This window comes from Colletes gigas, unplaced genomic scaffold, assembly GCF_013123115.1.
Source record: "Colletes gigas isolate AHSC1104 unplaced genomic scaffold, ASM1312311v1 Colletes_gigas_Sc00017, whole genome shotgun sequence".
NCBI classification, from domain to species: Eukaryota; Metazoa; Arthropoda; class Insecta; order Hymenoptera; family Colletidae; genus Colletes; species Colletes gigas.
The window spans coordinates 1,822,987-1,838,314 of NW_025106646.1; the positions used below are offsets into that span (position 1 = coordinate 1,822,987).

General features: G+C 34.2%; 1 protein-coding gene across 1 annotated transcript; it reads left to right on the plus strand.

Moving 5' to 3' along the window:
• The first annotated feature begins 2,287 nt into the window (after positions 1–2,287).
• Positions 2,288–7,800, plus strand: LOC122400316 (odorant receptor 82a-like). The gene is made up of 6 exons (XM_043401710.1): positions 2,288–2,825; positions 5,618–5,903; positions 6,265–6,364; positions 6,584–6,694; positions 7,479–7,634; positions 7,750–7,800. Exons 1-6 carry the CDS (start codon positions 2,288–2,290, stop codon positions 7,798–7,800), a joined length of 1,242 nt encoding a protein of 413 aa, XP_043257645.1.
• Positions 7,801–15,328: the final 7,528 nt, after the last annotated feature.

Here is a 15,328-nt window from a genome sequence, read left to right on the forward strand (position 1 = left end):
GTTTGGTTTCGGGTCGACTTTCGTGCTTCGTCCCTTCGCACGAACAATGTTCTCCACGTGCACTCGGTGCAACGACTGCATGACACTGGTTGCATCCGCTAGCACGTTGTAAGCTCCGACGTCGCGCACACGCGCTCTTCATCCTCCCCGAATGAGGTTTCCTTGTCCGTTTGGTGGTCAGAATTCCACATCGAATAACAACAATCGATTATTCTTATCTCAATGATCTCGATAATAGAGATAGACGTCTCTGATTATAGCGAATATCTCGCGACGATGAGAGCAAAGATGACAGGCTGAGGGTAGGTGGTACAGATTCATATGTCTATTTTTGACTGACGATCGGTGGGTTCTTTTGGACCCAGAGGTATCTCGTTCCTTCACTCTGTTTCAGCAATCTTTAAAGTCTTTTATTTTGCGATTGCACCTTCATTAGTTACTAAATTTTTAAAATCACTAAATCGTTAGAAGTCTAAATATGTAAATACTACAATAGATACGGTATGGATAGAACCACACACGAGGCATACGAGTAGACCTTACATTCAATGTATTTTTTTGGCCCATTTTTATGGATCTCTAGAGCCCCATTACCATTTTCGTGTCACTCGTAACATTACCAACAGGTTTCACAAATGAACACAAGAGACTGAAAATAAAATTACAAAAGAAAAAAAAATGTTATTTTTGACAATCGACGTTGCATTAGGTGCTAGTTATGCAATAGTTGTATCGTGAAATATAAGTATGAGATATAAGAAATGCAAAACAACAAAAATATTGGTAAATATTGAAATACAAAAATAGATCATTAGTAATTCGTTATTCAATAAAGAATTCCTTCATAATAAAAATGCAAAATTAAGAGATTAATTGGATGTATTTAAGTTTCGTAAAAGATTCCAGGAGTACATAGATTAGTCAATTTCGTGTTTTAAAATCTCAAATAAAAGAGATCTCACTGTAAATCGTTTACTTTTTACGCCTATTATTACCTACCTTTATTTGCAAATAAAAGGTCACTGATGTAAAACTGGTGTTTCGATCCAGTTAGTGCTAATGGACTGGCCGGTAAGGCTGATCTAGCACACCTTGTCTTAGACACAGTTGTTTAAATACACCGAGTATACTTTTAAAAACGACTCGAGTAATTGCTTGTTCGTTGAATGAAATTAAACTCTTCGTTAGTCGGAATAAACATGTCTTTATTTTCAAAGCTTTCGACTATAATATTCTGTACTTCGATGATGAATAAAAATATAATGTAAAGCTATATACAAACTTTTACTCTTATTACTCGCGAATCAAATCTGGTCATATTTAAGAGACATTGCCAAAAATTGCGTGCAATAATTTGTCATAATTATCTTAACGAATATGAGAGTAATTTAAAAATTTTAAAAATAGTTTAGAATGAACATAGGCAGTTTTCAAATTACACACCTCGTGCTTTGAATTTGAAATGTATTTATAAAAATTAAGCACTATGATGCTTCAAGAGATTTACATTTTTAGTTCGAGCTAAAGTCTGTGACTGCAAATAAACTGTAAAATGGGTGTAAAAAACGTAACCGCACCATCGACAATAAACGCTTCGACGAGAAGCAGAAGTTCTTAACCGTTCAAAACCGTGGAAAAAGAAATAATTGCACGGTAACGTGTCTACCCCAGAAGTTCAAACTCTGTGATTGAAAAGTATACGAAACTCGAGCGCGCCTTATAACGTATGCAACATTGTCTATGACAAAATTGCGGCCACACTTCGAGCGATCAGAATTCGCGCCGACGGCGTGACTCGATTCACGGCAGAATATGTAATTACTCATTAATGGAGAACTACGTATCGATCGAAATGTCGCCGCGATTCTGGACTGCGTCCAGCACACGAATTTTTATCCAACCTTTCGTCCACGAACTCAACGATCGTTTCGTTCGGAGTTCCAGTCGCTTATCGGCTATCGAGACGAAAACATTTCTCATACAAAACACCGATACACGCTATGTTGGCAATCGAGGAAATGTAGTGTAATCGAATTCGCAGAAGTGAGTGATTTTTAGAATTTTTGCTTGGAACGTTGCATGTATAGGTCGCTCTCTGCTATAGTTCGAATTGAAGTCGTAGACACGAACAGGAATTTTTGATGACTTTTTGGTGACCATTTCGATTTTGGGGGGTCTGAAATTTTACCATTTTCATTTTTAATTTTACCATCGAATATGTCTGCGCTGCTATGTATTAAAGTCTGTGTCGATGGTTTCGATGGAACCAGATTTCAGAGTTAAGAAAATGACTTCGACATTGACGATCGGATACTTTGTAATCTTTCAGGACAAGAGTATTGTCATGTTCGCGAGATTGAAGAAACCGATATCGGTGTACGTGGAATTGTTGTACGACAAGAACGTGCTTTCATGGAGCAAACGCATCCTGAACTTATCCGGCCTCTGGCCGGATAATCGGAACGACGTTAGATTCTTTTTCTACATTACGTACGTCATTATATTCACTTGGCTGGAGATCGTTACGTTCTTGCAGAACATGCACGACCTTGAGAAGTCGTTGAAAAATATCACGTTATCGTTTCCGACCATCTTGATAGTACTGAAGGCCGTGATGTTTCGACTGAACATGCATCTCGTGCTACCTTTACTGGCAGTCGTGAAAAGGGATGTGGAGCAAGGCTTGTATCAGTCGCAGGATGAAAGACGAACGGTGGTGTGGTACAACGTGGCCGCCACGTTATTTTCCACCTCGTCGGCCATGTCTTTATTCTTCGTGCCTATGTTGTTTTATGCCAAGCCAGTTCTCGACTGTCTTTCATCGAGTAAGTTCGATCGGATGCACAATTAATATTGTACAGAACTTCGTTTTGACATTGTTTATTTCTCATATAAATTATATTTACTTTTCTTCAATTTCGTAATCAAAACTTTTAACGCTTTGATCATGACCAATTGACCATTGTGGAACTAAACAAATTAATTCTCAAGTCTAGACGTTCGAGGGAAACTTCAGATAGGATTTGGCGGATTTTAGTAATGGTTACAGAAATAAATACTGAAACAAATTTTAAGTTACAGTTATATTTACAGAATTTTATTAAATTAAATCAAGAAAATAAGAAGACAATCGACTTATAATTAGATATGATTATTCTACGTGAAAAAGTGAATCGAAAATATGTTTTTGTTTCCAACATAATGGACGTTGAAGATTTATCTAACGTGTCTGTCTATTATTCGTTATTTCTACTTAGGTTGGACGTTCATAAGCATCGATATTGACATGATATTTATTTCAACTATAGTGGTTCTAATTAGTGAGCCCAACGACGAAAAGTAATTCCATAATAATGTTATTGTTTAAGGACATCGAAACAAGTAGAAATAACGGATAATGGACGGACACCTGCTCCACGAATTTCCAAAATGAATTTTCTCAGAAACAAAATACGAAAAAATTTCATTTTACTCAAAATCGAATCAGATAAAGGTTCATTTAAAACTATGCAGCCATTTACACGGAATTGTGTTAACAAATTTGAACCACACCGTACATACATAATGGCGGATATACAACATAGAAGCATGCTAATAATAATGATATTTTCATTGTCTCTATCATGATTATAATACAGTTCGTTTTATTTCTTATATGTTCGAAGTATATACTACTGTTTTCTTTTACGCCCGTTTTATTTTAACTCTACAAAATGGCGGCGGACGCATTTTTACGAATAATATTAAGGCTCATACTTACGGTATATGCGCGTTAAAAAACGTAGTAAACCGTTTCCTTGGAATGTTCGTTTCACTCGAGGCTTTTACTACCGAATTGAATCAGATTCGTATCTTTGAATTATTTAAAAATCCTCTAAAATCGAGAAATTCGGTACTGCCAGAAAACAACGTCCCCACTATCTCGAGGAGCGCCATTGAGAACTTAATTTCCAGCTTTACGCGTCAACCGGGTGTTTCATTAAAACGCGAAATGACGTTTCGTGTCGCGAGTCGTGGAACGAAGAAAGCGGTAAAAGTCGTGGCTTTATTAAACTCGCGGCCATTATCAGAGTGTCGCGGACGCGCGGGCGAGATAAATCAAGATTTTAATGTGGACTTTATCGGTCGAATCCAGGAAACGCATTCGATATCCGTATCCATATGATTGCGCGTACAGTTACATCGCGCGTGCAGTTTTATAGTGTTTCGAGGCGACAGTTATACTTCCTTCACGATACGCAAACGGCTACGTTTTACGAGCCTGTCACAGTTTGTCGAAGATTTTGCACGACCACCGACGCTGTGACTCCTTCGGGACCGTTTAATCGAGTACTTCACCGTCGAGGAAACCTGTATTTATGTACTCGACGCGCGAGTGATACGAATACCGAAAAATGCAATAAAAAAACCTCGTAAAAAGACAAAGTCTATCGTTGGTTGCAGAATTTCATTCTCAGGTTAATATTATTATTACACGAAAATTTACTCCTTCAAATAGCCTATTTTTTCGTGTGTAATTTTTTCGTAATGGGTGACGTTTGCTTCTTCACCTCCGCCAGAAAGAAAATTTATTTTTTTATATACAATTCATGTATAAATTTCACTCGATAAGTTCGCGTTAATTTTTTTGAATTTTTTAACAATTTTACAGTATTTGTGAGGTGCTTGATTTAAGGGGCCTTTCTACCTTGTGGGATTTTAAAAACCGAATTTTTTTTTTGCATTTTCTTTTAGTATGTAGTCTCGAAAATATATCTACCAAATATTAAATTGAAATTCTGAAAACTAACGAAGTTATAGCCTGCTGTAATGTACCACGCGCAGGGATATATGTACATATAACTACATTTTTCGGCACTGCGTATGTGATAACAGAAAAACTATTCAAGATATCAAGAGGAAATTTATACAGTATCTTTAGAACTAGTCTTCCTTTAGCATGAACTAGGATAATTGCGATATCTGCAATACTTTTTCTTTTATTAACAAAAAAGCAGCCAAATATATGAAAATATTCAGTATTTTTTCGTAAAATAGCTGCCATTTTGCCATTTTTTGTTCTTTTGAAAAGATCCTAGTCCATGCTATAACCACACTCATCTATATTAAGAATATCGTTGGTTTTTGGATTTCGGATAACTTGTTCGCAAGATATCACATACGCAGTCGGGCGCCGTTCCTAAAAACTGTTGTTTGTTGATCAACAAACAACAGCGTAATCAGTAGATATTATGCGTTGCAAAAATTCGTAAATATAGCTAAATATATAATGAATGTATCTACAAAACACGGAATTAATCACTCTTTAATAGTCCGCAAAAAAAAATATTTTTCGTGGCTACATGGTAGAATGGCCCCTTAATATTCGAACGAACTGAAGAATAGTATCCCACGAAGTACTAAAAAATAAATTTATAAAGTGTGCAAATAATTTTGTGAGGTCGAAAAAGTACACATTACGTTGTGGATTGTTTTTGTTTGTTCCAGAAGGCGAAATATTAATAGTCTTGCAAACTTCTTCATTTTTTAAAATACGTACCCCTGTACTAATGAATTTCTAACTCATTGTGTTACTAGGTGTTGCTTTTATTTATTGATGTTTTTCATTGGTTCGTAGAGTTCAACAACTGCACGCTTCCATACGAAATACCGATGAGAGTGAATTCTGTTTACGAAGTGACGGAAATGCGTACGTACGCGTTGTTCTGCGTTTATTTCATTCCGATCAGCATGGTATTAACAGTCGGTGCCACCGGGGCGGACAGTCTTTTAGTTACGTTAACCTTTCACCTGTGCAGTCAGCTCTCGATACTGTCGCAACGTGTTAGGAACATTGACATTGAACCTCGCACATATATCCCAAAAATGAGAATGCTCGTTGAACGACACACTGAACTTCTACGGTAAGGCGTTTCAAATAATCGTTCTGCCTTCAATTTCTCAATTAAAATCCATCAATCTTTGTATTAATTCAAGATACTCAAATGGAGAATCTCTCATAGTAACTAATATTTTGATATTCATAAATTAAAAAAAAAAACTATTATTCATTTGAACTTGGAGAATATAAAGGAACATCGTTAAATTACAGAAAATAATCTTTTATGTCAATTCTTTTCTTGTTAACTCCTATTAAAATTTTTATAAGAAAAACGAAAACTCGATAATTCGAACCTGTTACACGAGAGTAATATAAAACAATCTTTTTGCATTAATAAATTTATTTAATAAAAGCATCACAACGCCACGTATGGTTAATTATAGATTGGCAAATATTTTGGCGGAAGCGTTCAGTTCCTTGATGTTTGTGCAAACATTAGGACTGATATTCTCTTTGTGCGTTGTAGCCTATCAACTACTTATGGTAACGTTATCAATTCCTGTAGATATCGGATGAAATTAATTACACATGATCACATGCACTTTATAGTATAGTAAAGCACTCGATTCCTTCTACATTCGTCTGTTTGTTGGAAATTTTTGTTCAGCACGTTGCACGTCGTTGTTCGTTTTAAAGAACTGTTAGTGTTTCAGAAAAAATGTTCAAACGTTTGCAGAATTCAAATATGGCGATATTTTATAGACGAGCGAATCTGGCGAAGACATGAACACGATACATTTTGTAATTTACTCTTGCGCTGTAGTATTGCTAGCATTTTGCTACTGTTTCCTTGGAGAGTGCCTAATTGCCGAGGTAATTTCATTTTTTATACAATTAATATAATTATTATGCGTATTAAAAATAAGTAAAGCTTAGACGTTTTTAAAATTGTATGTTAGATGTAAAGGATCAAAAGTCGAGTTACAAAATGAAAATTAATTAAAGTAATTTTAGTTACAAGAATATCGGTTAATCTTCAGTCTGATCAAATTTTCCTCAACAATTACGGTTAAAAGGAAGGCTCTAGAGAAAATTTCTCTTAAGGAACCCTGTTGAGACGACCGTATATCCTATTTTAGTCGTTTCAGTGACCGTGACCGTGATCCTAACTCAAAATATATTAGTCTCGACTCCCTGCTCTTGGCTCTCGAGTAAGCTTATGAACCCCTTTCTCAAAATGGCGTTTTAACACTTTACCGACCGATAGCCTATTAATCGACTGTTTTACCGGCTAACGCTTACCGACTGATAGCCTATTAATCAACTGTTTTATCGGTCGGCGTTTACCGACCGATAGCCGATTAATCAACCGCTACCGGTCGGTAAAGTGTTAAGAGACTAATTAAATCAATTACTCTGCCAAATAAGAGTTCGTATCGAATAGAAAAGGATTTAAGTGTCCTGTAGTGTAGGTTTTTTACAAATTTTGTTTACAAACTGATAGAAAATTATGAATTACAACTACATGTTGGTAGCTTTATCAATGTTTGGAAGTTTACAAAAAAAAAAGCTTGTAATTTCGTATAAGGATTGTTTTCATGGAAACATTTCATCAAAGCATTAACATTGGGTTCGTCGTGTATTACAATATTTTCAGAGTAGTGAAATGCAAATGGCTTGCTATTTTATCAATTGGTATGACTTGCCAGACGAGTACGCGAAATCTTTAATGTTTAGCATAGCCCGATCCCAAAAACCATCGTACCTAACTGCGGGCAAGTTTTATGTGTTTTCATTGGAAACGTTCGGCGCTGTGAGTATTTCAAATACTATTACTTCGTGTCAATTTTAAACATAAAAATCCGCATAATGTAGGAAAACCATCATTTTTTAACACGATTGTTTCAAACGTGTTCATTTTGTTTTAGATAATGAAAGCGTCGATGGCGTATCTTTCCGTTTTGAGAGGGATTATGTAGACAACAATAGTACCTCAATAAAATTACTAAATACGCAGAAACAGTCGTTCGTAATACAAATTATTACTGTTTATCAGATCGATGTAAAAAGAACATTTATCTCGAAATAATTAATGGTTACGATATAAGTATACCTAAAGACTTAGTGTTAAATGTAACGTAAATATTTAACGCACAATACATTCCCGTTCTACTTTTCAGTGGAAATTCATTTTATTCTTGCTCGTTTCACTTGTTACCTCTTCCTTAGCCATCGTAGAAATCAATATTTACTACGCACAGACAGAATTGTATTAATTAAGAATCTTACACGCTTTCTCATTGCAAGTAAACAAAATGGCCACAATCGTGAACCCCCGTGGATCTTTTTTCAAAGCCAACTGTGTTTTAAAGGATCCATTCTTTTGTTTCAAAAAATTTTAGAATATTTTTCAAACACATATAAACAAACCCTGTAAATTTATCTGCAAAAGAGTATTATAGATTCTTTGTAAAAAATTCACGCTAGAGTACTGTCTCAAGTCGTCGTGCACGCTGGAGAAACATTTTAAAATAAGTCGTGCTCAGCGACATTTGCAATCGCACATTCCTAATTGAAGGACGGGTGGTCGAGAAGAAAATAACAAACGCCAGCTACGACAAAGCAGAATGACACGTCGAGACGTCACGACGTTTATTCGAATCGAATAGATGGAATTTCGAGGGTTGTTCGCGTCATTCCGCCGAATCGTGGCCGGCCGCTGATGTGCTTTTGGCTGAAGGAATTAAAAGAAAAATTTATTTCGGTTTATTCAAGAAAGATACAGAGTGTACAGCTGCCGGGGGATACAAATTATGCATATAACCCGTGCTTCTCGGTGAAAACAATCGTCCCTATTGCAACGTCGAAGCACGTGGACCCTGTCGTCGTTGTCTGCTTACAACGACCTCGATCCTACTAATGAAGTAACAGCTAACGCGCGTACGACGATCGCGATACACCTTCGAGGCCCCGCGGTCCTGCACTCGATGCACCTAACAGCCAGAGCTTTATCGGTGACAGAAACTTCTCGTGCAACGTCGTGTACATTTTACAAACTTCGATAAACGCGATGTGCACCGTGGTATGGAGCAAAATTCTTTTAACAGTCGTTCCAAGACTCTTACGAGCAACACGCTGCGTCTAACTGGGTACGTCGCGTTCGGGATTTCATACAGGACGAGAAACAAAAGAAAATTGTCGGACGATAATAGTCGTTCCCGATTGAAACGGGTGTTCCTTTGTTCGAGCGCGAGGGTAGTCGAAACTTTCGAACGATCGTAATTTTGGATCAGCTTGGGACGTTCACGAAACTTTCTTACCGCGTAGAATCCTCCCCAGCGACGAGGAAAATTGTCAGAATGAATCGTTTCATTTTATCCTTGGTATCCCTATGTATGCAGTTTGGTTTGATTTTGTTGTTGATTGCATTAAAGATACACAGAAATGATACGAAAACTTTTACAGCATAGAATCCTTCCTAGTGACGAGGAAAATTGTCAAAACGAATCGTTTTTTATTGTTATTAGTACTTCTATGTATGCAATTGGTTTGAATCTGTTGTTCACTGTATTACAAGTAGAATTGTCCAACGACGAAAAAAATTGTCAGAATCATTTGGTTTTTCATTACTGGTATTGCATTACTCTATAAGTAATTCTTCTGTAATCTTTTTTCTATAATATATTATGAATAGAACAAATTATTCAGCAATAATTCTCTTGGGTTTGTTTAATTCACAGCATTCTCAGATCCTTGGTCGATAATATTAACTCTACGTTTTTTTTTTAAATTTTTTACTTAAAAAGGAGTGCATGAGCTTACAATACTGTTCTTTGTTGTTGTATATCTACTTGACAAGAGCTTAAATATTATTAAATACTTGTAAAAAACGGTTTTCATGAAATAATTATTTGTCTTGCTTGATACAGTATCTTTGAGCACAAAATATGAAAAATAACCGTTAATTTTGTGTTAAATAAGTTTTGTCGAATAAATAAAAGTTGCTAGATTGAAAAATTATGGTAACCAGCTGGTCTGCGTTAATGGAGCCACTTTTAATATCTCTGCAAGTACTATACACTAGCTGCTGTTGATATTAGACATGTATACAAGAATTCTAATGAACACGAGAATATCTCAACCAAAATGAATAGAAATAAATTTAAATAATTTGAAATTGGAACAATTTAAACGACTGCATCGAATAGATCGATAAAAATTATAGAATTTCATTTAAAAAAAAGACGCAATTACATTTCTCAAATACATCAATGTATAAAAATGGATAAAATTGCATTGAGTTTGTGCATCATTTGATGCTGTTTAATTTTGCCTTATGACATTTGTTTCCCAATTGTGTGGAACACCTTGTATACGAATAAACAATGATTCGAAATTTCATTATTTAAAAACGTTTATTTTAAAGATGCAATGTTTTGTTTAAACGAGATCTATTTTAATGAAATCTTTTCATGATAAACTTGTCAGGACACACAAACACCTATTTTTTTATTAAAATAGAGAAATGAGTTTCTTTTTTAACAGAGTATATTCAGCGAAATATTATCTAATTTTACTGTAACAAGTAACACAAAGCGGCAAGGAAATATTGAGACTAAATTAACTCTTAAAAGACTTGTGCAATCTTCAATAACTTTGGTATTTTTATATGTTCCAAAATGTACAAAAATAACAAATCTAAATATCATGGTGCAGAGATATACTTTTATATTAATTTCATTGTTTTTGCAATACTTGAATATAAAGCATGGTAAAAAATGGAAATACTTAGCTTCGAGACCGTATGTTTTTCGAGTACAGTGATTGAGTAGAGTGATTTAAATACAATTGAATATTTGTTTATATTTCTTTTAGTCTCAATATTTTCTTAGCTTCTGTATACGTATAACTGTATTATAGTTGACTGCTAGTGATGTCGTTAAAATAAACAAAGTAAAACTATTAATGAAGTGCGTAGATCAGTTACGTTCTTTACGTTCCAAATCAATATAAAATACCATATTACTTACTTGTAACACTTGTTCGATCTTCGATATTTCAATTTCAGTAATATGTGTAATACGAAATACTTGTGCAGAATGTTCCATAATGAGCATTACATTCGATAAAACAGACGATTCTACGTGCAAAAATAAATCAAAAGTTTACAATAGAATTTTCAAATCAATTTTTGTAATTTTCGACATACGTAACCAAATTAATGGCGAAGACGTACAAATTTAGAAATTTGTAAATCAATATTTTACAAATTGTTGTATGAATATAGTCAAAAGATCTTTATTCTTTTTTAAGTTTCGTATTCAATATATTCTGGTACAAAATGGTTTCAATAAGGTCATTATCCAAATCTACGTTTCGAGTTAAAATCTACCAGTAACGTACTGCTTAACTAAGAAGGATGTAAATGTACTCCCACAATCTAGAAGCAATAATGAAATTAATTCGAACTAACTTTCTGATGATTATTAAGACTAAACAGGAGAAAAGTTAAGTAAAATATGACACAAATTAATAAGAAGTATGTTTAAAATGTTAAATTCCAGCTAAATACAAGCGTATAAAATATTAGTCAAATTAGTATAATGTATGTTTATGAAGTAATAAACTATTTCATCGAAAAAAGCGATTTTTCTTCTGTAAATGTATTAATTTGTTTAGAATCAGAATTTCAAGATTAAACAATTGGAATAAAATTTCTGGTCATAGATTACTATTTCTAAACATTGCTCAGAATTAAGGTGAACTAGCTTCAAAATTAATTTCCTCAAAAATGAAGTCGTTCGTGCAAGAAAATTTTCTACATTTTCGATTTATTCTTGCACGTAGTATCGCCAGATTCTCAATTGTAACACTCATTATGTATAGTTCGAAAATTTGAGCACTCTGGTCAATCGGATGAAACCAATTTTTACTTTATCAAGTTTTCGTGGCAAGAAATTTTCGAGATACCAATCCAATTCGTTAAAAATACTCGACGCTAACCGACCCGAAAATTTCGAATACCCACTCGCTCGTAATTATTTCGTAACCACAACGATGGCGATTACTATCGTTATTTCGTTCCCAGCGACGATTAATCGAATCGACTTCGCCTTCCTCGCGGCGTCACTTTTGCTTTCGTTACCGAACAGCTTCCTCTTCGGAAGGAACCTAAAAGAATTTCGACGCGTTACAACGATTCGATCACAGACGGGCAAAATTCTTATTTAAACGAAATTGTCGAATAACGAATAAAAAATAATACAGCTTTCATTGTTTGGTTAATAAGAATTATAAAATGAAACTGTGCTTCCTTTCGAACGAATGGAAACTTATTCGTGCAAGGTACGTACACCTAATCTCGACACTAATGCTAGTCAGTCATCGACACTTTAAATTTACTAATACGATCATTAGGACCACGGATTTTATTTGTTTATTATGTATACTTATATGGAAAACATCTGCATGAACGTATGAAGAATATATTTTATAAATTATTATAATAATATCAGTACTTCATATTGCATAAGTGCATACTTTGCATAATTGCATTTGCTACAAATGTATAAAATCCGTAATGTAATGAATATTAACGATTTTAGAGAAGTATTTCGTTTTTTTTTGTTTATTCTCAATATATATGTTTACAATTTATTGGTATTGGCAACTAAAATTTAAATATGAAATCAACATCCTAGTAATTGAATTTTATAAATAAATGTTAGAATGCCAGTTAATATATTTTTCATTGCTTGTGGGATATTTGCATATTGACGTTACGACGCTTGAGAGATAGTTAAATACGCGGACACTGATAACTTGTTCCTTAAGAATTTAAACATTAGGTCATAACATACAAAATGTCCGATTCCAACATTCTACGATTTCTAAATATATATTACGAAGAAACCTATCGTTTGCTTGCATTGTAAATCACATAACGTTGAAAATCATCATTTTGTTATTTTTTAATCAAATTTTAATTTTCTTATAAACAATTACATATTTTTTAAGAGAATACACTTTCCTACATTACAGTATATATTATGTCGTCCCATAAGTTCGTCTCGAGTTTTGTAGTAAACTGATAAACATTGTTTTATTAAACTTTCTACATTACGATTTGTTGGTCAGTTAATATCTTGTAAAGTCTAAATTTAACACATGTAAAACTTAAGCAAGATTTTCTGCATCAGACGTTAACTAAAAATTAGAATTTAATTAACAGAATAAAGTTATTTTTGAAATTAAGTAAAATTTAACTAGAAATTATTTATTAACTACATTTCAAAATACATATAGAAAATAGTACAAATTGTAATAGTCGTTATATTAATCGAATAGTAGATGAAGCACTCTTTAAAATGAAATTTGTTTCAAGTCGATTGCGTGGTTAGTTACGGAGATATAAGGGTTCGAAGAATTTGTTTACTTTTCAGTGTTTACGTCGCGAGGTTATTGACCTCACGTGCTCGTAGTAAACATTACGTCACTCAGTCACGACTCACGTGCGAGAGAGAGAGAGAGAGAGAGGCCGATACGTAAGATGAAGACAGAGATAATAAAATTTAAAAAATTACCCTTTCATTAAAACTATGATATCTCCATAACGGGGAAATCGGATCGACATAAACAAAAAATCACTTTAAAAGAGAAGCTTCAAATGATGGTTCAGTTATGCAGAAAGCATGAGTAGTTTCGAAACTGCACGCGTCTAAAGTTTTGGTATTTTTAACACGCATTGGTAGACTGTTTATTAAAATATTACAACAAATAGTAAATTATTTAGATAAGAAGAATTCAAGTTCAAGAATTGTATAAAATTCATTAATTACTAAAGAAGTTTATGAATGAAATGCGTTAATACTTTTCTCTGTTTTTGGACTTGGCCGACATATATTAATATAAATATAATATAAAGTAATGAAGTCTTTTTCCTCGTTCTATGTTCCTTGAAAAATGAAATTTTTAATTCGAATGATCTTAAATTATTATTGATGTTATTAAAATTATACAAAATCGCTTGAAATCTGTAATCATAGCACCTTAATCTGAAGTGGATAAACTCGGAACAAACACGGACATTTCATTTGTTACGACCTGATATAAAACAAACTATTATTTGTACAAAAATAGTAAAAGATATTGTACTCCGTAAAATGATTTTTCTCATTCGATAAGTCCTTCAATTACATACGTGAATACTTAGATAACCTTACTTACATACTTATACATATTTCATACATGTGTATATACTTGATCCTATTTTCATAAAGAAGTTCAAATGGATTAATGTTGTGCACCAAATATATTATAGAGAGAGAGAAAGATCAGTTTTGAAGTAGCATTAAGTTAGACATTTCGATCAAACTTTAAAACATATGTGTTCACGATTGGTCCAAAACATAGTTATCCCTACTAATAACTATTATAAAGCAATGAAACACAACTGTGCAGATATAACAGTTGTGTTCCACCGTTTTTCCATTGGCAAAAGTAATAGTATAACTATTTCTTGGCCCAGTGTACTATAGAATCACAAAATCATAAAATCAAACTACTTTGCAAAAGATGTTATTATCATAAATACATTTTTATTTTTGTATCTATGCCGAGAAATCTACTTTTTATTATCTCTAAAAAATGTAATCTTTCAAAAGACACAGCTGTATCACAATATAAACAAATTCTGTTGCCATTTAAAGTGACGATCGTCAACGTGTGTCGATAATCGGTATATTAACCGTAACTGTAAATCGTACAAAGATTGCAAGTAAATTGCTATAGTGAATTTTTATTCGTTATCTATCGTTCGAATAGGATTTCGCCCATCTTCCAGATTCGGTTGAGCCGTTAAATAAGGCACGACTGTGACTAAAAATTTGAATCCATACCATTTGCACGACGCGCTCAGGACTGTTTCGGTGTATCGCGACACTCGTACGCTGTGTACAAGCACATAAACACATGGTAATGTATCCGATGCCGTTTATTTTCATTCAGACAAATGACTCACGTTTCACATATTAACACGCAGCCGCGATGCGTTCTCGCGGTACTTCCACATAATTCAATATAAAATCGTGCGTCTCTGTGTTACGCTTGTCCTCTGGTACGCGGCGAACGGTACACGCGCGGTGTGTAAAACGTGTGGCACGCGTGGTGCGGTACTCTGTGCCTCGTCTCGCGGTTACGGAAACGAGTTGTGTTCACTGGCGTTCGTTTTGTGGTCTTTTTGCGTTGCAATTCGACAGAGACAGAGGAGACAGAGAGAGATAGAGATAGTATATGATACACAACAACGCCCGACAAAGAATCCTAGACGATCGACACCGATCGGGGGAGGGGCCGAACGATTTTCAGAACGCGCGGAAATTTTCGGGACTCTACACTCTTTTCGAAAACACTCGTCCCCCGAAGTGATACTCAGCCTTGCCTTCAGCATTTTTTTTCGACTTTTTCGGTTTTTTTTTTTTTGTTTGTTTTTGTTTTCTTTTCATTTGC